Raw genomic sequence first — 27,934 nt, 5'->3', positions numbered from 1 at the left:
CCCTTTACTCTCTGTAAAATGATACTTCCTCACCGTTATTTTAAACAATATTCAACTCAAAGTACAGAAATATCAACACATTTATTTAGAAAAGGACACAATTCCTCAAACAACTCTTCAAAAGGATTAGAATACAAAGGAAAGCTGAAGTGCAGTAGGTATTAAAGGGTCATGGGGAGGGGGGGGGGGGGGGATTTACATCTGCGCTTGAAGATAATGTTCATAATTTGCTCGAAGAACAAATTCAAAATACGGCTTCGATTTCAAACTGCTCAGCTCATCCAGCTCCAGAAGCTCCTTGACATCGGGAAGGTACGTCTGCAGAGGAACACCTGAAAAATACAGTTTACTTTGTCATTTGGGAAAATCAAGTTCATTTTTGTTTTTAATTAATTTAAATGTATATGCTTTAATCTGTGTAAAAACATATACATCTGGATTAGATTAAACTTTAAGGAAGCTGAACAACAAGCTTTTCTGTACATGATACGTGTGGAAGCTCATTTCCACCAAGAAAAGATAAAAAAAAAAATACATGAAAAGTTAATAATGATAAAACTCCACGATATTAACTGTAAATTTCACTTGCTAATTGAGAAATTATGAATTACCAAACCTCACAATTCTCATAATTTCTTAATCTTATAATAATAGAATCATTTTGATTAGACTGCAACTCTGATATTTTTGACTTACCAAAATATTTCTTCTTCAGTAGTTTTATATCATACATAAGTTTTATTCATTCATCATTTTTCTGTTAATGACTGATATGAGCTTCCACAGATGCCTGAACTTTCTTAATTATGTTTTACTCAACAGCAAATGATGCATAAATGTTGTGTTTTGCGATGAAGACTCAACGACTTATGATCTCAAACTTATCATAGGAAAATAAACCAAGATCCTCCGTGGTCTCTGTGATTCAGACATTTAAAATGTGACTCTAGTTCCACTTGGCGATGAAATAAACTAAATGCTTGTATCATGTCGGCTGTTTTTTGGTTTATTTTCTCGAGACGGTTTCATGAACGGTCTTTACCTTCTTGTATGAGTTTGAGAAGGATCTTGACGAAGATGCTGTCCTTGGCGGCTTCCAGAGGGTCGTCGTTCCCGTCAGCGGAGGACCAGCTGGGAGGCATAAAGCATCACAGTCACAAATATGTAAAACTAATCAGTGACAACATCCAGGGACCACGAGCACACGATGGAGTGTTTATCCCACTTATTTTCTTTTATTTCAAATTTCATTCAGACAAATGATAAATGTCAAGTCTCCAACTGAAACAATAGATAAACAAAAACATGACGGATGGATCTTACTCGTCTCTCCGGAGCGCTCTGCCGAAGATCTCGCATTTCAGAGAGTCGATGTCCACGATGTCTTCCTGCAACATGAACACAGAAAATCCACATAAGTTGACTTTTAACTGCCGTCAAGCCCAACGAGTCGAACCACAAATCAGACCGATGCACTCGATGAAAACAGGAAGTTACCTCGTCGATGTACTCCAGGAGATCCAGAGCCTTTTTGAAGTCGTACTCGTTGGCTCCCCTGTTGTCATCGCAGATGTACAGCTGAGGACAGCAGAGGAGAGGACGGTGAAGTTTAAATTCATTACTGTATTATGATTGTTTTCCAATTTGTCTGGTTTCAGAAACGTCCATGTGAACAGGAAGTCTTGTTTCCATTTTCAGGTTAAAAGGTAATCGGTGGAGTTTTTGTCCTCTAATAGCATTATGGAGCAGTGTTTTTAATGAGTGGGTCACTGTTTTGTTTATGTCACAAATGGACACAAATCCATGGACACGTGCGAGTGGGTGACATGTTACATGCTCCTGACAAAGGTTTCCCACTAATCCACTGTTCTACAGGGGGCAGTAACGCGCCAACAAAGGCAGGGAAGAAGAAGACTGTAATCTAGAAAACATGGAAACATTTACGGAAAAATTCGCTTTGCAAATGTTATGTGAGGAAGAAAAAGGATTCAACACATTTAGTTAAACCTCAAATATATACACAGTGAATTTTGGTGAGTAACACTGAATGTAAACATAACTTTTGTTTACATTCATTAAACTACGCTCATGTTTTCGCTACAGATACTGTATGCAGATAGTTTCGGTTTTTTAGGTTTGTTTTAGATTAGACTGCAACTATTAGTCGATGAATCAATTATTTAATCAAAATAAAATTAATCTGCAATTTTATTATTTTCATCATGAATTGATTATTTTGATAATTTCAGTCATTTTTAAGCAAAAATTACAAACATTTTCTAATTCCAGATGCTGTTTTTCTGTCAAACATGACAATAAATTCAGTATCTTCAGGTTTTGGACTGTTAGTTGAGCTGAAACAAGGGTTGGGTTGGTCGGGGTGGGTTATCACTGACATGATAAAAACTGTGTATTCAAAAAAGCAGAATATGAATAGAAGTATACATACAAATGTAGATAGTAAATAAACTATATGTGTCTATTAAGAGGATAAATATGTACAGTTAATTAAAGAATAAAATCTGTGTACATTCACATAGTGCAGGACAGACACAGACAGTGTTCACAATATGAATTTGAATGAGACGTGGAGGTGAAGTGTTTCGGGATTCAAACAAGAAAAAAATTTGCATGTTAAAACCTCCAGAGCAAAGTGTGTTTCCAGAAACGACATCTCAGTTCCTCAGAGGGTGTGTGTGTGTGTGTGTGTGTGTGTGTGTGTGTGTGTGTGTGTGTGTGTGTGTGTTCACCTGAATGAGGTTGTGAGCGCTGAGCAGCGGCATGGTGTCGGGGTTCTGCTGTTTCTCCTCCAGTAGCTGTCGGGGCAGAGTCTCCTGGTGCAGCAGGAAGCGCTCCTGCTCCACGATGTCTGATTGGACGGATGAGTGACAGTGAAAAGTCTGATCACAGGACACGTTCAAAACTTTTTCAGCAGTATGAAAAGTGGAAAAGCTGCATCAAGTCACAGATCCTGAATCTAAAGTGATTCTCAAGCATTCAAACATCAGATTTTCACCTCACAGTAAGCTCGTGTTTTTACCTTCGACTTGTTTGTTGACCTCGTCCTCTGGCAGGTTTGACGCCAACGCCGTCAGCTTACTGAGAGCCAGCAGAGTCTTCTTCTTCACAAAGTAACGCGTCTCTGAGTTGGCCTGGCTGTAGAGCGTCCTGTGGGCCTGCACAGACGCAAGACAACAATCCTTTTTATTACTAATGAATCTATCAATTCATTGACAAATAAATCCTGAATATAGCTGGTAAAGTAATGGAGCTCAAACTAATGAAACATGAAACAGACACCAGGAAATGAAGTGTTCAAGGTCCCAATGAATGGGATGTAAACAAATATATTTAGCATTAAAAAAGGACGGGTTCACGATTTTTCAAGTGTATCTTAAAAACAACAGTCAGGTGTCCATATGAACAGTGAAAGAGGTTTTCCTCGCTGTAATCATTCCTCCTGTTCATACTGGATATTAAAAGATCCTTCAAATGTGTTTTCAATGGAAGTGATGGAGGCCAAAATCCACAGTGTGTCCACACAGTCATTTAAAAGTCTCTGTGAAGCTTCTATTCAGCTTCAGCAGTCTGAGTTAGTCATATCAAGTGGATATCATTTTGACACATTTTTAGCATCAAATTCCCTCTTTGTGTTTCCTCAGACAGTGTTTCCCTGTTGAGCTGCAGGTGGAAGTATAGTAACAAAAAGAGGAACTTTGGCACTAAAAAGACTGTAACGTTGAAAGATATCTACTTGATTTGACTCATTTGGATGCTGAAGCTTCATATCAGCTTCAGATAAACTTTTAAATACATTTTTGCACAGAAGGAGGACTGTGGATTTTGTCCCCCATCACTTCCATTGTAAGGTCATTATGAAGGGATCTTCTAATGGTCAGTATGAACAGGAGGAATGATTACAGCAAGAAAAACAGGTTTAATGTTCATTTGGGCTCCTGACTGTTGTTTTCAGACTGACTTGAAAAATTGTGAACTCGTCCTTTAATTGTTATTTTCTGTATTCTTCTTTTAAAAAAAAAGAAAAATGACTCAAATCTGAACAGTTAAAGCAGAACATAATGTGAAAACTTGATTTTTATTTACCTCTCATGACTACACTGAACAATTCATGTTTTTTTTTTTAAATTTTGAGTAGGAACTCACTGTTATATGTACAGTTTTGAATGTTAAACTAAAATGTTGCAGAGTTTCTGTCCTTTGTTCTGTTATGTGGTGGACAATATTTGGAATTTTGCACACACACACATACACACACACACAAGAAAGTGTGTAGATGTACATTATAAATTTAGTTATAAATAATGTTTTTTCTTTCGGTTTTGTAAATGTGTTACCAGAAGATCGTTAACCAAAACAAACCAGGACGGCTGACTGAGTCACTTCTGCTAAAAAAAGGAAGTTTTTCTTTTTCTGTGTGTGTGTGTTAAACAGAGAACGTGTGTGTATGCGAGTCTTCAACGGAGAATACGTGTGTGTGTGTGTGTGTGTGTGTGTGTGTGTGTGTGTGTGTGTGTGTGTGTGTGTGTTAAACAGAGAATATCTGTGTGTGTGTGTGTTTGTGGCCTCCCTGTATGAATGTGTTAACTGCAAGCAGGAAGGGAACTGTTCGGTGTGTGTGTGTGTGTGTGTGTGTGTGTGTGTGTGTGTGTGTGTGAGACAGACAGAAACTATATTTGCTGCTCTACTCTGGTTGTCACGAACAGATAAAGCAGGAAGGAAACAGAGTTTGTGTGTGGGTGTTTTTTCAACTTTACATTGTGTTAGTTGCAGACTGTGTGTGACAGGAAAGAGAACAGGAAGGAAGGAAGGAAGGAAGGAAGGAAGGAAGGAAGGAAGGAAGGAAGTAAAAAGGGAAGGAAGACAGGAAGGAAGGAAGGAAACAAAGGAAGAAATAAAGATAAAGGAGAAAACAGAAGGAATATAGGAGGGAAGGAAGGAAGGAAAAACAAAAGGTAAGAGGAAGGAAGGAAGGATGGAATGAAAACGTTATCTTGTGTTTGTTCTTTCTTACACTGTGGTAGCTTTTTATGTTGGTAAAAAAAAAGGGAAGTGAGACTGTTTTATTTATTCTCCACTGCAGTAGAGCCGAGGGTGAGTTCAAAAGTAAAGCAAAGAAAGAATAAAGACAGGAAGGAAGGAAATAAGGGTAAAAAAAGAAAAATAAGGAAGAACGGATGGAAGAAACAAATGTAAACAGAACAGAAAAAAAAAGAGGAAAGACGGGATGAAGGAAGGACAAACTAGAGAGAGAACAAAGAGGTAAAAGGGAAGAAAAAGAAAAAAAAATAGGACAGAAGAAAGAAGGGAAGGAAACAAAAAAGGATGGTTGAAACAAAAGTTGAATGGAGGAAAGGACAAAGACAAATGTGAAAGAGAGGAAATATAATTCATGCTTTCACTGTTGTGATGTTCTATTAACGGGTTTCCTCATAAATATGATGCAACTCATGCAGAATTCAGCAAGTTACCATTTAGTCAGCTCCTTTCCTGACTGTAATCCAGCCTGCTTTTAATGACCTTTTATTGTTTTATCCACACATCTTTGTTTTTATCTTCCTTGTTGTTGTTTTGTTTGCTGTTTGTTTCTCTCGTCTCCATATCTGTTTTTCAATTCATCTTTATTTGACTTCAGACTTTGTCATTTGCATGTAAAGCACTTTGAGCTGCAATCTAATCTAATATTATTATCATCATCATTATTATTAAGAATAAAGATAAAATCAGAGGCAAGAAAACAAAGTGAAAATAAAAAGAGATAAGCTGTTTGTTTCAAGAAGGAAGGAAATCGTACATGAGCATCAGTGACTGTGTGTGCGCGTGTCTTCTATTTATATTCTGCTCTCACAGAGGATGTGGTTTTGTGCTGAGGCATGAAACGTCTGTTTGTGTGTGTGTGAGAGTGTGTGTGTGTGCGTCAGTCATACACTCTGGTAGTCTTGGACGTGGATGTGGTGCAGCCAGCTCAGATGCTGGTGAGCCTGCAGGAAGCCGGCCAGCTGCTGGTGCTGAGCGGCCGGCTGGGACAGCAGCTTGCCCCTCTTTCCCTTCTCCATGTACCAACGAAACAGGAAGTCCGCAAAGTTCTGCGACGGGAGGCGTCATGAGAGATGAAGAAGAAGAAGAAGTGAGCGAGCAGCTGCAGAGAGCTCCAGGAAGTGACATGACAGTAAAACTGTAACTTCATTTATCAGTCAGAGGGAGTTTTTAACTTCACAGATGATGAGTGTGACTCATGTTGAAACCCACATATGAGTCACTTGTGCGAAATGTGTGATCACACTTCTGAGTTCTGAGTGAAAACATTTTGGTTTTCTCACGCTTGAAGGAAGTAATTGACTTAAATGATTTTTAAACAAAAGCACTATTAAAACTACAGTACTTATTATAAAAGTAAGCTGGATAGAAAAGTTGCCGGCAAAATAACTGTAGCTCCAGATGAAGCAGAATAAACACCAACCAGGACAAGAAATAAAGCTTTAATCCTCCTCAAAGACATTTATCACCTTTTTTTTTTCCTCAGTTTGAGACTCTGAGCTCAGGGAGGCGCTACGGGGTGCGTTTGACTACCAAAAATATTTTGAAGAAGTCTCTTAATATGTTCTAATGTTATATTTTATCTGGTATGTATATTGAATTGTACTTTATACTTACAGGTAGGATAAGGTTGGAGATTTTCTATATTTTTCTTATTGTCAGCACATCAAAACAATAATAAACTGATCTACTAACAAGTGTTATGTGAGTCTGATATACACTCCATTGTATTAGGAACACCTGTGCAATCCAACAGCTCTGCCATAAATTATACTTTTATGAATCTTCTACATTTTAAGTTTTCGTTGACGTTGTCAGAAAGGTGATAATTCTACTTTATGTTAATTATTGAGGTTGCAGCGGGTGGTGGTGTAGTAAAGTGCATTATATTGAAGGGTGTTCCTAATATTTTGTCCACCCCATTAACATACACAAGGAGGTCAAAATATTAGGAACACTTTTCAATAGTCCAGAGACTATAATTTCAATGTAGTCTTTGGAGCCATTTCTAAACTAATGTGACCAAACTCTTAGATTCTTCTAGAGTCTTAACAGAGACCCTCTTCAAGACCAGGACCACATGATGGAGGATGGAGGACCTGACTGGTCATAGCATGGAATTGAACCTCAGTGCTCTTTCTCAAACATTTTCAATTAATCAAATTATGTAGACCCAAATGATATGGAGTAAACGTGAGGATACTGGGGCCCCCGGGAGGTTGCCTTCTTTACCCGCTTCATAATCCAGCCTTGAAATGTAGCAGAGTAGAAGAAGAAAGTGGCATAAAATGGAAATATTCAAGTACAAGTACCTCAAAATTGTACTTGAGTAAATGTACTTTGTTATATTCCACCAGTGATCCCTTTTAGGGCTGCAGCTGATGATTATTCTCATCATGTCTTGTTTAATCGATTAATTGTTTCATCGTCAGAAAACATGTTAAACACAGTCCTGTGGTTTTAGGCACTAAAAGTAAAGTGAGGATGCTTTCAAAAATAATAATAAATTTTTTTATTTATCAATTAACTTCATGCAAAGTACAGTAAACAGAAGAAACCTAAATGAAATCAATATTTGCCTTTAAAACAGCAGCAGTTCTCCTCAGTACACCTGCACACAGTTTTTCAAGGTACTTAGATCTTATGTTTTAAGGGTTTTTAGTGCTTTATGTTACTTGTTATATGTTACACTACTAATAGGATAGAGTGCATCTTTACTGTCCACCAGAGCGGAAAGCGTGATAAAAAAAGGTGCCATGTTGAGTTTTTTTTGTAAACAAATCAGTTTTTCACTAAAGCAGACTGGTATCAGGTCTTATTTAGGCCTAACACATGTGCTGCATTTATTTCCTTCCTCATAAAACATGTGCAGCACATAAAATGCACTAGTGGAGCGTGACATACAAACAAAACAGGGACAGCTCATGCCAACATTGCTCCACAACACTGCTAGTGGTCAAAAACTGCACAGGATACCTTTACCAGCCTAAAGAATATGCTCATACATACCAAATAATCAGTATTTGACTGATTATTTCTGAAATGACCCTTCGTGTTTGTGTATTTGTGTACCTGGTCGGCGAACTTGGTGGTGTAGTGCTGCAGACGGCTCTGGTTGTCAGTCTGTTCGCACATCTGAACCAGGATGTCAAAGTCACAGTACTTCTCAGCCAGCGCTGCGACCCACTGGTACTGACCCAGCTCCACTGCAACACACAGCACAAACACAAACCTGCTCACACACACATATTCACTGTTACTGTCCACTGTTGTTTTTTGTATTTTTTAAATCCACTTTTTAACAATTTTTAAATAAATCTAATTTTTTAGGAGGATTGTTCCTCTAATATCAATCTTAGATGTTTTAGTTTTATAGGCTGTTTTTTTTTTATGTATTTGAGTTGTCTTATGTCATCTTCAGTGTATCTTGCTGTATTTCCTGCAAAGTTTACTGTTTAAAATTTACATATCAATCTGCTGGTAGTGTTTTTAGGTTTTTTTCAAATAATGAACATATCTGGGTGAAAAAAAGGCTTCATCAGTCAGGCTCTAGTTTGTGATGCCTACAAGTTGACTATCTATAATTCTGTCATTCTGCTTTTAATACTGTAATTTTGCTTTATTGGTCTACTCTGTAAACAGACAACATATATTTTCTGTCTGTCTGTCCAGAAGAGGGATCCCTCCTCTGTTGCTCTTCCAGACATTTCTTCCATTTTTCCCTGTTAAAGAGTTTTTTAGGGAGTTTTTCCATATTTGGATAGAGGATGTTGTATTATATACAGACTGTAAAGGCCCCTTAGGCTAAAATGAGATTTTGGGCTACATAAATAAAATTGACTTAACACTCACATAATGGGGCCAGCAGCTCGGAGCGGCGCTGGCTGTACTCCATTTCTAGGCTGTTGTAGCGCTCCTGTTGGGCCCCTGGGGGCCTCTGCTGCTGCAGGGAGGTCAGCTGGGCCACATAGCCGCCCAGGTAGATGTCCAACAGCGCCACCAGCTGCTCACACAGGGCGCTGCGCAGCTCTGAGTCAGCATGTGGGTACACGGAGCGCAGGATGATCTCGTGTTGACGGGAGATGACGGTGCGAATGCCGCCGACACCGCCTGACGCTGCAGGAGAAAAGGTCGTAGATTATAAATCATCATAAACAGCTATTTCTACAGGTAACAAACCAACACTTGTGAAAGATGACATTGTGTTACCTGTCCATGGGATGTACTCGGGCTCTGCAGCGGCGTTTTCAGAGGCTCTGTACATAGAGGCCTTAGTCTCTCTGTACTGACCTGCAGCCTGAAGCATGTCCTGCACACACGCACACACACACACACGGGATACATGTTTAGAAACATTTTACATCTCTATAAATTATAAAAAATTCACACAACAGAGGGTTTAATGCCAGCCGTATCGAATTCAATTTCATTTTTAAAACACAATATCATAAAAAGCAATTTAAAATTAAAGCTGCAAGCAGCATTGAACGGGCCTCGCGCCTCTGCGCACGTTGGGCTGCAGTGCAATCAAAGGGCTTCTGTCACGCGCATGAAGATGTCTTCAGACCCAGGCTGTTTTCAGACAGTGCTAGAAGGAGATAAACTTCACTTCCTTCGTCCACTGTTTTGCCCGCTGTTGGGGCTGCTTCGCTGAAATTTCGTGGGGGGCGCTATTCAGCCAGTTTGCATCACTAATGGAATATTGTCATGTAGACGTGTTCAGGCCGGGACTCTTATCAAACAGACTGTTTGGTGCAGACTGGAGCATTTACAATAAAGTTAGAGCAACTTCCTCTGTCATGGAGAAACATCAAATCTCAACAGTGTGAAGATGAGAATTTTCTGAAAGGTGAGACATGTCTGTCTTGCTCACACCTGTGTAATCAAAATCATGCAAGTTTTGGGCCCATTCACTTGAGTTTCAATTCGTAAATTGAAAACTCTTGATGAGTTTGTGTGTAAAACAAATTAATTTCCTAATATTCGTCAAGTCTATTTTTGGAAAAGTAAAGACTTTTAACCCACATGACCTGGTCAAAGTTTGATTGAAATGTTAATCTCTGTTAGTGACACGCTGTCTGCCCATGACTTGTACTTACAGCAGTTTGTTTACTTTGTCTTAAACGAGACATAAAATTTTGCAATTAATCCACTGTTCATATGCCTGCCGAACCGTGGGGGGCGATCCGTACGGATCACGGATCAACTATGATCAGTTATACCACTAGTTAAGACTTGTTGTTCTAGTTACTAATAGATTATTACTGAATATACGGCTCAGCTTAAAAACTAACTAAAGAAACTGTCAGAAGCAAGCAGCCAGACCTCCTGCACACTAATCATACAACATCAACAGATGACTGAACAACCACTCAATTAAAAACTGGATCAATTCCACATGAATGAGTGAGTCCAGACAGCTTACTGTAACTCCAACAAGCAAACTACCCACAACAGCTTATATATATATATCTCTGCTGCATTCTTGTTAAGGAGATAAATTCACACAACAGCAGAGAGAGAAGCTGTATCTGACTCACGTTATCTGATGTCTTCTTCTTTCTATCACGGTGATGAAGTATTCATGTCATAACATCCATTTGTGGCTGTTGGTCATCTTGTTTGTTAGTTAACAGAACTTTATGGCTGCTGCTTAACCAGTCTGATATCATTAGCATCAATGACAAACGAGCTAAATCTCCTGGTTGTTTCTCTCTCCAGCCGCTCCCCAGCAGTGTCCTGCTGCTGCTGCGCTGCACAGTCCAGATCATTTCTCCCATTTGCTTAACAACAGTCCTTAAGAGTCCTTCCATGGATGTATAAAGAGTCTTTCAGGCTGCTACAACAAGCCAGCCGTTGCGTTGGCTAACGCAAGGAGCTATCTACTGCTGCTACTCTGCCTTACAGTGGAGAGAACTGAAGATGAATTCTGGAAACTATCATTGGACCAACTCAATGTCAATATTGCATTCTGGTTGTTGATTGGTTAGGGAGGCCGTCCTCCCTTGGAGCATCATTTTACGTGTCTCTTCCAAAGAAGAGAGAAAAAATATGTTGTGAATAATACTGAAATTTGGTAATGGTTTATTTCAACCAAATATTCTTTTTTTATATTTTGATCTCCCTCTTGCCTCTCAAAAAATAGGAGGATCAACCTCCTCTGCCTCTATGGACCAGCCTCCACTGTGTGTGTGTGTGTGTGTGTGTGGTACCCCCCCCCCCAAGCCAAATCTTACATTAAAAATCATATTTTTTTGTAGGAAATTTCATTGCAATTCCATTGATACAGGTTTGAAAGTGGTCAGACTTATAGTTTAGACGTCAAAAGCCTCTGTTTGACACAAAGTTCATGCCTCCCCATTGCTTTACATTGTAAGGGTCATGTGGCACTGCAACTTTTGGGGCTTATAAAATCCAAACCGTTCGAGTTATTACAAAGTCTTTAACACCTTTTTTCAGCACAGTGTCATAAGTCATGTATCAAAGTTTGAAATCGATACCATTAACGCCCCCGCAGGAGATAGCATTTGTTCGGGGGCCAAAATTGAGGCAAAGTCTTATATTGACAGACTAATTGCAGACTTCCTATAGGATTCAGGTCAGGGGTGTCAGCATATGACTTGTAGGTCTTGAGACACATAATTGAGTTTTGGTTTGATCGATCTACAACATTCCAATGGGCTGTGGTGGCCATTTTAGTTACATAGGTGGCACTAGAGAACACATTTTGGCACTTTGGAGGTTAATTTTTAGATTCTATCAAATTTTTCACCAGACCTGATGTGCGTGCCAAATTTGGTGACTTGTTGAGCATGTTTAGGCAGTCAAATTATGGTTTGATGTCTCGTAATAATAAAGAAAGAAAGAACAAACAAATAAACACACGTTCACAGCACCTTCGGTGCTCAGGCCCTAAAAAATAATTTATAGCATAAATAAAGAAAGACAGCATGCATACATGAACACCCATACACACATAAACACACATACACACACACACACACACGCTAAAAGCTAAATTAAATAGAAATGTCTTAAGCTTATTCTTAAAAGAAGATAACGTTGGTGAAAACCTCAATTTAGCAGGAAGGATGTTCCCAGCTTTAAACTTTTAAACTGCATCACCATAATTTGATTGCACCCTGTGAATTAGGAGGAAAGTTTGTCCTGTGAACTAAGAACTTTGCTGGGTTAATAAACTGGGAGCAGGTCTGATATTAAGTTTGGAGCAGAACTTTACAGTCAATCATGTAATGAGCAGGGAGCCAGTGGAGTTGAGTCGGGGTGATATGATTACTCTTTTTGATCCTGGTCGGGATGCGGGCAGCTGCATGAAGCCATTGGACGGCTTTTACAGAAAAAAAGCGACAAGCATGTTACAATAATCTCTCCTGCTGGTGACAAAAGCTGGAACAACTGTTCCTGTGTTCAACTGAGACAGAAAGAAACTAATTTTAGAAATATGTCTGAGGTGATGGAAGGCTACTTATTGTGGTGATGTTGCTGATGTGTGAATAAAGATTCAAGTCAGCATCAACAATAACTTCCAGGTATCTTGACTTGTTCAGTGGTTGTTAGAGACGGAGACATCCAGAACGAGGGGCATCGTCTTCCCTGTGGTGGTACAAGCACTCCTCATGAAATAATTGAAGTGTTGAACATAATAAGATATTTTGTGACTCCAAAATTAAATTTTTATACAGCGTGATTTTCAGGGACAGGGTGAATGTTGGAACCTGAGGTCTGCTGCAACTGTCAGTTCTGAAAATCTTTATAAATTACTTTTATTTGAGAACAAGAAAGCCATCACACAGAAGTGGCTGTAGGCAAACTCTCCATCAAAGGACGATTGGACTGCAATTATCAATGAAATACACTGTATGGAGAAACTGACCTTTTCCTAAAGACTATGATCTGAACAACATAAATACTGGAAAACATGGACTACATACTTTATGGTACATACTTTAACAGGGCTTGAAATTAACTTTTTTGATCACCAGCCAAAACATTTTTCTTGACATATATAGTATTATAAAAATATGTATAGTATTAGTAAAAATAAGAGATATAGCATAATCAATCGCCACCAAATGGTTCATCTTGTAATTTCCAAACAGATTATGTTTTTTTCTGGATAAAATACAAGCCACTCACGACCTGACCGCCATCTGGCATCAAATGTCATCAAATGTCTCATTTCCTCTTCTCCTGTCCTTTGTTTTCTCTTTGTTCTTCCTCTTCTGCTCATTTGGGTTTTTGCCCCACTCAAAAATTGCAGTCGATTTTACCAAATGCTGGTTGTATTACACGTCATGACATAGTGTTCATGGGAAATGAAGGATCAGCCTGATTTTTCTGTTTCTGCAGCCTGATTCAAACAGATACTGTGATATTTAGAGCTCAATTCATCATTAGCCATGTTGGTGAGTAACTTTACGTTACCCACCACAGTTAGTTTTAACCTGCATTTGGCCGGTTAGTGGGTGTTAATTTCAGTCCCCCTCTATAAATGTCTATGAGATGTGATTGAAAACCCTTTCTGTACTACCGTGTGACCCGTTCTTTAACCTGAAAACACAAATAAAAACAAAGTTACTAAAAAAAACAAATAATGGGAGTCTTTACCTTAATGATGTTGTTGACTGTGAGAACAACCTCGGCCCACTGCACAGAGTCGACCGGATTCTCCTTCAGACTCCGCTCCTCCTCCTCCAACAGACAATCAAACACCGAGGAGATCTGAGACACCTGCGAGTGCACCGAAACCGAAAACATTTAACTCACTGCTGATCCGACTTCCAAACACGTATGATCACATCAGAGCTGTTCCGCAGAGAAACAATCACCTCTCTGAAGAAGACGTCCGCAGGTGTGAGGCTGGGCGGCACGACGGCGTTGTTCCTCTGCAACGCGACGCCGATGGCCCGGTTAACCAGCTCACCGTGCTTGGTGTGGTGGTTCTTCAGCACCATGGCCACCTGCAGCTTCTCAGCATGTTCACACAGCAGCAGGCGCGTTGCCATGGGAGACGAACGCACCGTCACCTGACTGAGTCGGTCCAGCAGACCCACCTGAGAGAGAAGGACGGGGACATTTTAGAGAGAACTGTACTGATCCTTGACTTGTCTCCTCCATAAGGTTCTACTATCTTCCCTAAGAAGGTCAAAAACATGTTTTTCTTCTTGTTCCTTCAGTTGGATGTTGTTCTCTTCTCTGTGCAGAATGATATATATGCAAAGTTTGTTTTCACATTCATCTCCTATGTGAATCTATGCAAATCTAACTAACTAATTCTGTATCGTGGTCCAGTATTCAACTTACACAAGTGTGATGTAGAAACTTGAAGCCTCCAGTGGACTTTACAGTGAAGCAGGAGACATCATGTGTCCAACAGTTTAAGTTTTGAAATGAACAATATTTGTATATTTATAGATTCTGTACGTTTTAATGAAGGAGAAGTAGATGTCATTTTAAGGATTTTAACAATATAATTAAACCTATTTATGGAAAAACCATATCAGACATTCATTATTATTCCAAGCAAAGCAATTTAAAATGTCTTAAAGCATCTTAAATCTTTAGGTTTTAAGTGAAACCTGAAAAGTCAAACCTTTGGCCAAAGAAGAACTGAGCAGTTTTGGATGCAATAGCACCACCATGTGGACATTTTCAATCACATCTCCTGTATCCATTCCATTAATGTCAATGAGGACAGATTAAATATCAGAAACACTTCTTAAAATAAAGCAACACCAGCAGAAACTACAGTCTTAAAAACTACAAAGTTGAATCAACAGCTTTCTGAAACAGTTTCAACAAATACTTATTATTACCTTAATGACTGCATTCGTTTAAGCTATATGTACCTCATAAACTTAAAAAAAAATGTTTATATATACATGGTAAATATGGAATTTCTCCTGATACAGAACAAAAACACAAAATCCTTAAAAATTATGGCAAGAAAGAGAAAATATTTAAGACTTTTGTAAATTTAATTTCTGACTTTTTACTCTGCCCCTTCAACCTGAGCGGAGGTGTCAACAGCCAGAATAACTGAACTTTAAAATGTAACACCTGTCTGTGTGTGTGCTTGTGTGTGTGTGTGTGTGTGTGTCTGTACCTGCAGCAGGAAGTCCATGAAGCAGCCGTGGGCCTTCATCTTGTCCTCCAGCTGGTGGAGGATGATGAGAGAGGTGAGAGGGAAGCCGGCACTCTCTGGAAGAACAGACACACACATTTGAATGAAACAGTACAAACCGGTTTAAATGAGCTGTTCAAACACTTTCATCATAAAGTCCACTAATAAACATTACATATCGATACAACTCAAGATATCTCGTCTTCAATCAGAGGCTCTAGTGGCGTCTCTGTGATGGGTCTCATAAGCAGTCCAACATAATAAATGCTATTTTAAACTGGGGAGAAATGCTACAGCTGACACATTTAAGTGAAACATTTAATTTTAGGCTTTTTAAGGGTTGGTCTATAGCTTTTGTCACTCTCCCTCGTTCCTCCTCACCATCGGGGACAGACTCGGCCCAGCGGGGGTCGGAGGCCGGGTAGTCGTCCACCAGGTCTAGGTTGATGCGGGTCACCATGCCGTCCAGCTCGGCTCCCTCCTCCCCATCACCATCAGCAGGGAAGAGCTCGTCTGTAACAGTCTGAGCCCCGACCAGGTCGTTACTGAGAAAGGAAAGGAGGTCATGTTTTATTTATAGTATTTACAATTTTTCTTAAAGTAATAAATGAGGCCTGAGCTACATAAAAGATTATTCCAAACATCTTTTACCAAATGTGATAACAATTTCCTTTTAAAAGTTTAAAAGGAATATATATATACACACACACACACACACACATATATATAAAAACATACCGACAGAACTGCAGGAAAGCCGCCTTCAGCAGTTTGGTTTTGTCCTCCTGAGCTACGGGTTCGGCTCTGGTCGGCGTCTCCATGGCTGAAACCTTCAACAGAGAGTCAAAATTATTAACATATTTTTAGATTTACAAATGCATATGAAGAGAATTCAGTGCCATTTCCTTTGTTTCTTTTATTTTTTGTAACTAGTCAGGTAAAAACCAAATTCCAATGTGTGAAAAGTGTTGACATACAAGTATTGTGAAAGGCTGAAGCAGCGTTTTACAGGGAGCCAGAGGGGCTTATCTCCCCTAGAAGAGACCTGAGGTCTCAAAATCTGGAGTTTGGGGGGGAGGGGGTCTCGAAAAACTGATAAATAACCACTAACATTTCTAATGCTGCAATCAGTTATATAATACATATATAATATCTTATTGAACTCTAATGTCATGTCCTCTGTCATTTCAAGTGTGTGTCCTGCCCTGATCAGAGTGGCTGACTTTAACTTCGAACAATAACGTGTCTGTGTGTGTGTCACATGATTGCAGGGTGTTTTTCATGTATCATGGCTGTTTCACCCTAAATGGTTTTGTGTGCCTATAGTGTAATTATTATGTGTCGGATCAGTGATTGTCAGATCTCTCTCATTATTTCTGTCATGCATTAAGGCTGAGTATCGCCTCTCTGTCTATTAGAAAGCAGTGAAGACTTCACTGCTCGTCTCAATCAAACACATTTAACCACAAGTCCAAGATTTTGGAATAGAGTGGATGTAGGAAACGCCTTCCAGTAGCAAATTAAGTGGAAACAGACCCAAACTTTACATTTTCATATTTCTCTTTTTTTTTTCTCTCTCTCTTTATTATTTGGTGTTAGAGGAGGCAAAAGCCTGATAAAGTATTTCTCACTTTCCCTCCCTGGGCTGAAGTCTTAGTATCTGGTAAAATAATTATCAGCTTCCTGTACATGCTGCATTAATTATGATTGTTTTGAGCTAAGAGGCAGTAAAATATCCTTCTTTCTCTTCCAGTTTTTGTCTAAAGTCTTTTCCTCCATTCGTCCTGAAGCTCATCAGACACTGTGTTTTGTTTTTGTTTGTTTTGTTTTTTTTACCTCTGGAGCTGCAGCCAGCGAGGAGCACAGCGAGTCCTCCATGGTCTCCGGTAGAATGGAAGCGCTCTCTCTGGCCACCACTGCCACAAGGCCACTGTTCTGGGAGAAAAACACCGGCAGGTTAGCGCAGCAGCCTCCTCCACGTACACCATCACCTGAGGAGACAGAGAGGGAGATGTCAACACAGATATGCAGAGACATTTATTGTTTGTTCTTCATATGTGTGTAATTATTAGATCTTTCTCTCATGGGTCTGTTCGTGCCGGGCGTCTGCAATTTCTTAACATGCTCATTTAAGTCCAGATTAAACAGCACTTCAAGAGTATCTAATTTGATTTGATCATTGAAAAGTGGGCAAAATGAATCTGAGCTAAAAGTTGAAGATTGATTGATGGGTGGATGTGATGATATTATTGGTTGAAATTGGTTGATTTGAGTCAACGTAAGCATGCATATTTTGTTTTACAGGAAGTAAACATGATCGGATTTTGAAATAAGAATACAAAGAAATTGATTTTTTGGGGGCATATATTGTTAAATAGGTGCAGAATATAACCAGGGATGTGATCTAAAAGGGTTAAAAAGGCATTTTTCATTTAATTTTGACTTTAATCAAAACTAAAAACTGTGTTGTACAAATGCGGGTCTCAAAATTATTATTAGCAACCTCTGAGCTACATGTATGTGATGTTACAAGTTTACATGTGCTACAGTTGTTTTATAATTAATAAAAGTATCTTCCAACCTGCCTCCTATTTTTATTACAACCCAGAACCACATGTGTAAATTAAACTAATAATAAAAATAATAATAAAGCCAATAAAGTTTTCAATATGACTTCTCACTCATAAGGAGATAACAGGAAGAGATTTCTTGTATCAACAATGTTTTTCTGGCAGCCTGCCGAAATAATAAATGATAAATGAGCAATCTTCCCCTAATTTTGAAGCCAAATGTGTCCAGAAAAAGATGCTGTTGTTATTCTTCCCCAATAAAGTTAAAAAAAAAAATAATATAAGTAATATATTATTTTATTATAATGCTTGAATCCAGATTATATAACTTGAACAAGTCATGTCCATAAATGTTCTTTCATCAAGATTATAAACAGTAACAAAGCACTCTTACCAACTTAGAAATCTATGGATTAAAAAATTCAGACCGCTTTATTAATTTTTATATTCATGATTATGTATTTAATGTGTTTTATTCTCTCTCAGTTTCTTGGTTGTAATTAATTGTAATATAATTCAGTAATCAAGCCTTTCAAGATCATTTGAAGTCTTGCATAATTCCATCTCTCTCCATGCTGTAAAGTTAAAGTGAATTATTTCTAATCTGATTCTTGACCTGTTATTGTCCTTTAAAACCAAAGATGAAGACAGAGTTCATTTTCTGTCATAGACACCTCAGGTTTCTGCTAACGAGTCTCACCAGCTGAGTTGAAGCTGATTTTCTCATCAGGTAGTCCTCCCCTGCTGGTTCCCGTGGAGCAGGCGAACACCAGCTCCTCGTTGTAGAGGAAGGCGGTGGAGCCGGGGGACCGCGGGACCACCAGCCGGGTGGCCTGCAGGGCCTCCTCATTCTAAAAGGAAATGACACATCAGAGTTTTATTTTGAAATATTAGGACTGGAACAACATTAGTGAGTTTCAAATCTCTATATGTTGATTTGTTTTAAATCAAACAAGTTGCTGCGTGTATGCAGTTAGCCTTTATGGTGCTCATTAAAACAACTTATCAGTTTGTCTACCACTTCCTTCATTTACATCTCGTGGAATCTAGTGATGTAGATAGTTTTAGGTTCATGTGCCCAGGTTTGGAGAAATTCCAGTACAATGAAGATGAAGGAAACTCAGTTTGTGGTGCTCACAGCATTAGTCTTGATGATCCAAAGAACAAGCTAAACAGTTTCCATAGGAACTATTTCTTCAGTAGAAGATGGTTATAATTAAATGATGTGTCTGGCGACTTTCTATATTTGTCTTATCATCTACAAATCTCATGTGCAGAACCAAACCAGCAAAGAACTCATCCTTCTAACAAGTATTGTGTGTGTGTATCCAAAGCCTGATGCATCTTATTCCTCTGTGCCGTAGACCTCTGTTGTTATCCAGAAACTATTAAAAACACATCAGTGAGTCACACTGCTGCACTGGCTGACATGTCCCTTCATTATGAGAAGTTTGGTCATGTTAGTTTGTTTAGAAACGGCTCTAAAGACGAATATCAGCATCACGTTTTCAGTCTCTGGAGAGTAGTTCTGTGCAAGGCAGACGCCACTGAGCATGTGTGTGAATGTGGTTCTGTTTACAGCTTCTCTAGCTTATTGTGCTACATATCACAACCTTTTGACTTTGTACTTAAGTTATTTAAAATGTAGTACAAACTCTTCACAATGAAGGAACATGTCACCCAGTGCGGCGGTGTGGCTCACTGATGTGTTTTAATAGTTTTTGGACAACAACGGAGGTCTACGGCACAGAGGAGTAAGATATATCAGGCTTTGGATACACACACAATTACTTGTTAGTCAGTTCATTGTTGGTTTGGTTCTGTAAATGAGATTTGTTGACAATAAGAAAAACACAGAAAATCACCAGGCTTATCCTTTAATTGAACGTCCTTTTTACTGCGCTGTTAGCAGCACAAACTAAATCATATTCACCTCAAAAAACTCTGCAAATAACCAAAACTACACTGTACTATAGATAATAAGGTAAGAAACGTTTTGGGTGAACTGACCCTTTAATAGAAGAAGACGATGAGTCTGAGCCCCTTTGACTGACACTCTAAACTGATTTGAATCCACCCCTGCAGTATCAGGATCAGAGACGGGATCGGGACTGACCTGGAACGGAGCGCTGTATTTGGTGACCTCCACGGTGAACTGGTCGGAGATGGCGGCTCCGTGGTCCTGTAGGGTGACCAGGCAGAAGTAGGCCAGGCAGGGACTGTCTGCCGGGTGCCAGGCTGCAGCCAAAACCACCAGGCCGGCTCTGAAAAAAACATACAACGAAGCACTCGGTCACACCTGAGCTATAATCTGTAAAAAAAATGATGAATAGTAATACTCAGATATCCTGTAAAGTGACATCAGTAAACTAAATACTGCTCATGTTTATATGGAACCCCATGTTGAAGAAGTATAATCACGCATATCACATGTTCAAAAAGTGTTAAAGTACATTTTGATTCATTGATGATAGTTATATAGTGTATGTTAACAGATTATAATACATATGCGAGTCACTCTTTGAGATTTATGTATTTCTGAACAAGTTTTCATTCTCTATTTCCTTTAATTGTTCATTATTTTAAGATGTTCGATCACACAATTTTTAAAAAGTTATTATTTAAGCCTCATGTTGTTCATCTGTTTACAGCTGTCTGTATATTTACTGTTGTTTTTCCATTCCAATGGCCTAAACAACATGGTTTGTCTCTGGAGTGACTCTAATAGGTATTTATTAAATGTTCTGCGAGTTTGTTAGATATTAATAAAACAACATTGATCATATTGATATGAAAGGTGGATTTTTAGATGAAAGTTCTTGCTGAACTCAAGATATAAACAAGACAATTTCATATTTTGTTTTACATGCAAACACACACACACACTCACTGGCTGAGCTTCATATCCAGGTACGCCACATTCACTCCCTCCTTCATCTCCTCGTAGTTGCTCTCTGACCCCTGGTGGAAGAGAAATGTGGAGAAATCCTTTAATGTCTTACAACGACATTTTCTGTATTGAAGGTCTTAATGTTGTACAGACATTTACAGGCTAATCTAATCAATATGGCTGCTGATCTACAGCATAAATGATGGAACGCAAGAATTTTATTGAGGATTTGGTTCAGGTTAGGGCTGAGCAATATATCAATATATTGATATCATGATATGAGAGTATATATCTTGAGAGTTTGGATATCATGATATGGTGATATGTCATAAGTGTTGTGATGTAATTTTCTGAACTTACCAGACTGTTTTATTATTTTCATTTACCCACTTAGTCATTATATCCACATTACTGATGATTATTTATCAAAAATCTCATTGTGTAAATATTTTGTGAAAGCACCAATAGTCATCCCTACGATATTGTTGAAATATCAATATTGTGATATTTGGTCAAAAATATCATGATATTGGATTTTGTCCGTATCGCCCAGTTCAGGCTTCTGGATTCTGTTCCAAAAGTAGAAAAATCTCATTCGAAATCCTGTTGACATTTGTCATAAACACACATCCAGCCTTGGAACAGAGTCTTTCTTAACAGGATGTCATGTCGCTCGCTCCATATGTTTAGAAAAGGACGGTTATTAAAACATAAATAAAGACGTCTGTAATAGCAGCAGGACAGAGAGGATTGAACAGTGTAGAAGATTTTAAACAGCAGAGATTCTATTATATAGAGATTAAAGAGTTAGAAAATTAACTTTAGATCAGAGTGTTTGAGAAACTACGGACGAAATCAAGTTATGATGATGTAACAACCTGCGCTGCTGTACCACTACATTTTCATGGGAGCTGTAGGTTGTTGTATGCTAAAAAATTAACTTGTTTACTTGTAGGTTTAAACTTCTCAGAGCGGGTGCTGTAGTGGAGCCGATTTGTTTTAGAATATGGAAAATAAACTCTAGGAACACACTTTAAGAGAAGCTGGTGGAGCGGAGGCGAGCCCAGACGTGATACATATATGGTATCAAGTACTTTCTTTTTGGTATGAAGCGCTCCTGTACAATACTGAACTCAACATAATATTGATACACTAGATCTTCTGCATCCTTGTACTGACCCAGATAGCGTCAGCGATACTCTCCGTCAGAGCTCTCTGGGCGTCCCAGCTGAGGATCTGGTGCTCCGAGCTCTCGTCCACTTCCCATTTACTCAGACTGGAGCTGGTCAGCGTGTACAGACAGCTGGCTCCGCCCACCCACAGCACGCTGTGCAGCTGGAACGAAGACAGAGGTAGTTAGGCCGACGAGGTTTAGAGATCAAAACGTTCAGTCGCTTAATTCATTAACGTCGAACCCTCCAAACCTTCTTATCTTTATAACTCTCTGGTGACCATTAACGATCCTCTACACAGGGGCGATCAAGAAAGACCAAGAGAACAACAACAGAAATATTTCAACCCACTAACTTTTTTTTCTTCTCGACCAAAAACATTTTTATTTTCTGTGTTTAACTTCAATTCATAAACAGATCAGCACATTCTAGGCCTCGTAAAGTTATCGTCACCAGAAGCTTTACTCCAATCTAAGCTTTGTTGTAGAGCTGCAACGATTAATTGATTTCGATAAAAAATACAATGATTACATTAATCAGACTATTTTGATAATCAAGTCATCAAAAAAAAAGTAACAATTCTCTGATTCCAGCTGTTTCTTCGATCTTCTATGACAATAAACTGAATATTTTCAGGTTGTGGACAAAACAAGACGTCACTTTGGACTTTGAGAAACAATGATTGACATTTTTTACCATTTTCTGACATTTTATGGACCAAACAACTAATCAATTAATCGATAATGAAAATAATCATTAGTTGCACTTTGTTGTCACAGTGCCAGCCTTGTTCAGGGCAGGAACATTTTTTTTATGTATTTGTCAGAGTATGTAAAGGTGTTTTATTATAATTTTGTTCCATTTATTTATTTCTAATCTCGTGTAACCACAGCAAATGAAATAATCCACTCTGCACCGAGAAGAAGAACCATCCGATAAAAATTTCAACTCCGTCCATTTAGTGCAATTTGTTGATCATCAGAAATATAATATTAAAGTCATTAATTAATCAAAAACACCAAATATTCTCTGGATCCAGCCTCTCCACGTGTGGATTTGCTGCTTTCCTCTGGTTTTTTTTCACCATTAACTTCACCCACTCAGCTTTACATGTTTTGTCTTCACATTACTCACTGTGTCGTTAGCCGGCGGGGAGAGGATGCCGAACAGGCTGGAGACTCTGCGTCCGATGCCGGACAGCATGCCCTGGCCCTGCTGCAGAGCTCGATACTGCAGCTTTCCAGAAGAATCCGCACCCGCTCTCAACAGCCGACTCTTTTCTGAGGACAGGACGAAGCTTCCACCCTGAGAGAAGACAGAGGTAAAACAACAGTTATGATGATCTGTTTAAAGGGGACATATGGTCTTCTGTTTATTTATGTTGTATACTGTTATAAACTATGAACAAAGCACCAAAACGTGAGCCGAACATGTTTAGAAATGCTGCCTGCAAGTCAAAAGTCAGGGCTTCAACCTGCATTGAATACTTCATTTGTGACGTTTTTTCTACCTTGCTGACGAGCTGACATCCCAAAAACAGCCGTGCGTTCTGTAGCCTCGGTTGCTAAGGTTGTTGCTAAGGTTTTTCTATGCGTTGTTCGTGTTGTCCACTCTCATATTTTGGGTCAGATTTCGGCTCCAACATGTACGGATGTATTTCAGAAGTTGACATTTCAAGTAAAGATTGAAAAAGTAGTGAAATCCTACGACTATAGTTTGTAGTTTTTTATAGTTTGGCAGAAGTCGGCCATGACGCAGCTTCTGGAAGCAGACCAATCAGAGCAGAGTGGGCTCATCAGGAGGCGGGGCCTTAAAGAGACAGGAGCTAAAACGGCCTGTTTCAGACAGAGGCTGAACTGAGGGGCTGCATAAAGGACCAGTATAAGATAAATAAGGAGTTTTTTTTAACTGTAAATCATGAAAAAAATATTCCAGTAGGGCCCCAGAATATAAATATAGAGCTGGAAATGGGCAGAATATGTCTCCTTTGATTATAGCTGAAGGTTTAAACTGGACTGGAGAAGCTTATTTAATCACATTTCCCTCTTTAGTTTGTTCTTAGTGTTGAATTACAAGTAAAAAGGGCTTGTAAAAACAACCCTCATGCAGTCAGTAGTAGCTGCTGATTAAGAGGCTTTAGCAGTGGAGGCTGCCACTGTAATGTAACTTTGATGTCTGTTCTGTAGTGTTTTTTCTATCTGAACATTTGATGCGACTTACTCTGACAGCAACAACAAAGTTGCAGAGGTCTCCTATGTCCACATCTGTCTCGGTGTAGTTGCCCTCCTGGGCCAGGCTGGGCCAGAAGCGAGCCGTTCCCTCCACCGACATGACCAGGACGGAGATGGACTGAACGGCGGCCGTCTCCAGGGGAGCAGCGGACGTCACGTCTACGAGGTCGGCTGTGTAGTTGTACTCGCTGTCAGGCAGCTGCAGCTCCTTACAGACAGACAGCTGCAGGAAAACACAAAAGACAGTTTTAGTTATTGAATCATGGTCGTTTCCTCTCAGGCTGCGACTCATGATCATTTATATTATTGATTCATCTGTACAGATGTTGGGTCAGGTGCTCTATATTTTAGCTGTGATTTCAACTAGGGCTGTAGTCTGCTGGTCGATTAGTTGGTTGATATGCTCTCGTCCGATTAAATTCTCATTGGTCGAATAATCTCTGTGTTACTTTCATAGGGAGACAAGTGCTACATCAACAGCTTTCCAGGATTAATCCATTATTTCCTGCGGCGGGAGGGACAGACTAACAGATTACCTGTGAAAACGGGGGTGTATTTAAAACTGCTGGGTGTAACTGTACTCAACGTTGGGCGTTTACTAAACATACTGAACGTTTGCTGAATCAGTGTTTCTCCTACAATTGTAACAACGAGAACCCCGCCAGGCCAAAAACATATTTTTTAATGCCAGAATTAACGCCAAATATCCATTCATTCGGAAATATTTAGCGTTTGGGAGTCTCTGTGTTCGGTACGTGAGTCTACCTGTGTGTCGTTGCCTGGGAAACTATTGGTAGCGTAACTCTGTTAAGTAATACGGCATTGCGTAGTATGTTTGCGTAGCGAGTGGGAATGAGCGATCGGCAGGAGTGACGGTTGATGCGAGCGGAGTAGAGGTAAAGGTTAGCAGTAAGTTGTCTGGCAGTAAATGTACAGTACAGACTACAGTGTGTCAGTTAATAAATGCTAAAAAGTCACGTCTGTTGTTTCCCCAAGAGCTGGAAAAGTGAAGGAGGTTAGCTCCAAAGTTAGCAACGATGGGTTAGCCTAACCTGAAGACACAAAACAGAGAAATACAGAACAGAGAAATGTGTGACTGCTGAGTTTACTGTGCACTCTGTCCCGCGACTAATCGATTAGTTGAAGATTATGTACGATTTTAGTCAAACAAGATTTTCTTTGGTTGACTACAGCCCTAGATTTTATTGCAGCAGCTGCTCTTCTTCTACATCAGATATAGGCTGACACTTTTCATACCAGACAGACAGAGAAGGCTGAGTTTTCGTTTGAAGCTGAGTTTAGTTCATTTTGGAAGCACTGTAAAATAAAAAATGTGTTGTTTCCAGTTAAAGTAAGTATAACTGCTAGTTTACATATTTTTAATGGAATATGTGCACTTTATGTGAGAAGCTGCTTATGTTATGTAGAGAGTCACCGCTCTCAGCAGATAGTCTTTAACCTCAACAAGATTTCTATGTATTTTGCAGCGGTGATGCAAACAGCACATTCATGCAGCAGTAATTATCAAACAAATTAGGTTTCAAATTTGTGCTAAAGAGCATTAACACACACAGCATTTTGCACAGACATCTGTTCACAAATGACGTACACTCACATACGGACAATGCTCATGACTAAAGCAACTATATTGAATCTTCAAAATGCTGAACTCAATATTTATTACAAACTTATTACAAAGTTATTAGTGCAACTTTTTCCCTTCATGATTAAATTGCTAGGCTTGAGCCCAGTTACAGACTGTTGCTTGTAGCTATCCCTGTAGTGCTGTGACTGACAATTATTTTCATTATCGATTAAACTGATTATTTTCTCGATTAATCAATGAGTTGTTTAGTCCATAAAATGTCAGGAAATGATGAAAAATCTCAGTCAGTGTTTTCCAAAGCCCAAGGGGACGTCCCCAAATGTTTTCTCAACAGTCAACAACCCAAGGATATTCAGTTTACTGTCATAGAAGACTAAAGAAACCAAAAAATATTCATACTTGAGAAGCTGGAATCAGAGATTTTGGACATTTTCTTCTTAAAAAAACAAAACAGCAGCTCTACTTTGGTTGAAGAGGACTTTACAGCTGTGTTCTGACATTACCTGCATTAAAAGAAATATCCAAAACTCAAGTAATGTCCAATAAGTCGCACCCTCACAATCATTCAACGACTTTGTGGGTACAGAGGGTGCGTTGATGCAGACGTCAAAGCAAAAAACAAAAAACAAAAACCCCAACAATGGGTTACTGTACCTTGGCCACAGCTGTCTGGCAGATCTTCCAGATGATCAGACTCTCTCCACAAACCATCCAGGCCCATCCACTCTCATTCACCTTCACTGAGATATGGTCATCAGCTAGAGAGACCAACACACACAGAAATGTTCAGTGGTAATACTGGAACATAATACAAACCAGTGACAAACAGAAAACAGTCATACAGCACAGAGTCCTTAAATCACAAAAAAGAACATATTACATAAATGTAACAATCATTTCCCAACAGAGACAAGCTTTTCTTTACCATCAGCCATCGTCAGCGCCTCCATCACTTTGACAGGCAGCGATGAGCCGAAGGTCTGCACATCATAGTTGAGAGATTCTGCAGTCGCGTGGCTCTGCACTCGGGTGGGTGTTGACCTGAGGTGACAGATTTGAAGTGAGACAGCTGCAACTAGTTTGTTGTATTGCTACTGAATTGTACTGTGTTATATTCAAAAGATAGATAGCTAGTTTTAGATGCCTTCAGACCATAGATAGATACAACATTCATTACATGCATGCAGACTAAAAGACTAATACATAGCTGGTTTTGTGATTAGTGAGAAATGGAGTTTAAGTAAGTGTATTATGAAGGGATCTTCTAATGAGGGTTTCACAAGTCTGAAAGTGGATTTAAACGGCATTAAGATTTTTGCTACGGTGTCTGACACTTTTTCATAAGTGTAAGTGGTGAAAAAACGGAGAATCAGCTGCTAAATATCCTTATATATGTTTCCTTAAATTTCCCATTAAACCCCGAATCGGAAGATAACTCCATGTCGTGTCTACTCTCATTAAGAGGTGGAAGTAACATTAGGAACACCTCTCAGTATAAAACTCATAATTCAACAGTAGCCTCCAGACTTGCCATAAATTGAAGGTGAAAGTTGGGTTTATTGTATTGTTGTTGTATTAGACTTCATTCCTGTGAGACAGGTGGACATAATAAACAGCCAGCTGGGTGTTTATACACAGAAACAACCGTTAAAACGTTACCGGGAAGCCGCTCTCTCACCTAGCCGACAGAGGCGTCCTGCGCGGGGAGAACAGCAGGCTGCCGGCCGCTCCGGAGACGCTCTTCCTCCCGGTGGTCCTGCCCTGCTGCCGGCGGCCGGAGCTCGGGGCGGTGCGGGGGCTAAACATGCCTGCTGTGTGGTACCCTGTCGAGAAATATCTAATAATTTATCAGTAAAAAGCAAAATACATCAACACGATGAATCCACAACATACACCTCTACAAACAGCGCGCGGTACAGTCGCTTGAATTATACGTCATCATCTAGACCAAGTTTAAAAAAAAAAAAAAAACTTTATTAACAACATGACAATTAAAAAAAAACAATTGCATTTATTTATAGGCATCAGTTAAATAAAAGTTAGTACAATAATAATACAAATAATAACAACAGTTTTTAAAGAGGGATCAGTCATGTAGTCATGAGTGATCTGGTGTTTGTCGTTTTATGATACTCTATATATAGTAAAGTTTTTTGTATTTTAAAGGGCCATCTAGAGCCAGGCATTGCAACTAGTTTAGGCTATAAATGCTGTGTTATGTGGCATTAGTTCATGCTATATGGTTGTTTTTTTTTTATTTTAGTGT

At 39.2% G+C, this 27,934-nt stretch overlaps 1 protein-coding gene across 1 annotated transcript; it reads right to left on the bottom strand.

Moving 5' to 3' along the window:
* Positions 1-62: 62 nt before the first annotated feature.
* On the bottom strand, positions 63-27,600 carry nup133 (nucleoporin 133). The gene is made up of 25 exons (XM_042396731.1): positions 27,347-27,600; positions 26,594-26,709; positions 26,323-26,426; positions 24,052-24,285; positions 22,966-23,136; positions 21,839-21,994; positions 20,660-20,730; positions 19,886-20,033; positions 18,470-18,620; positions 17,036-17,190; positions 15,938-16,029; positions 15,581-15,744; positions 15,182-15,276; positions 13,905-14,129; positions 13,684-13,806; positions 9,265-9,364; positions 8,908-9,171; positions 8,128-8,261; positions 5,946-6,104; positions 3,041-3,176; positions 2,751-2,869; positions 1,498-1,578; positions 1,324-1,388; positions 1,043-1,131; positions 63-332 (listed from the first exon to the last, which is right to left on the bottom strand). The coding sequence occupies exons 1-25, from the start codon at positions 27,472-27,474 to the stop codon at positions 196-198; spliced, it is 3,417 nt and encodes a 1,138-aa protein (XP_042252665.1). The 5' UTR covers positions 27,475-27,600; the 3' UTR covers positions 63-195.
* Positions 27,601-27,934: the final 334 nt, after the last annotated feature.

Source organism: Thunnus maccoyii, chromosome 2 (assembly GCF_910596095.1).
Source record: "Thunnus maccoyii chromosome 2, fThuMac1.1, whole genome shotgun sequence".
Taxonomy (NCBI): Eukaryota; Metazoa; Chordata; class Actinopteri; order Scombriformes; family Scombridae; genus Thunnus; species Thunnus maccoyii.
The sequence above is the reverse complement of the archived record's forward strand: the minus strand, read 5'-3'. Positions and strand labels throughout refer to the sequence as shown.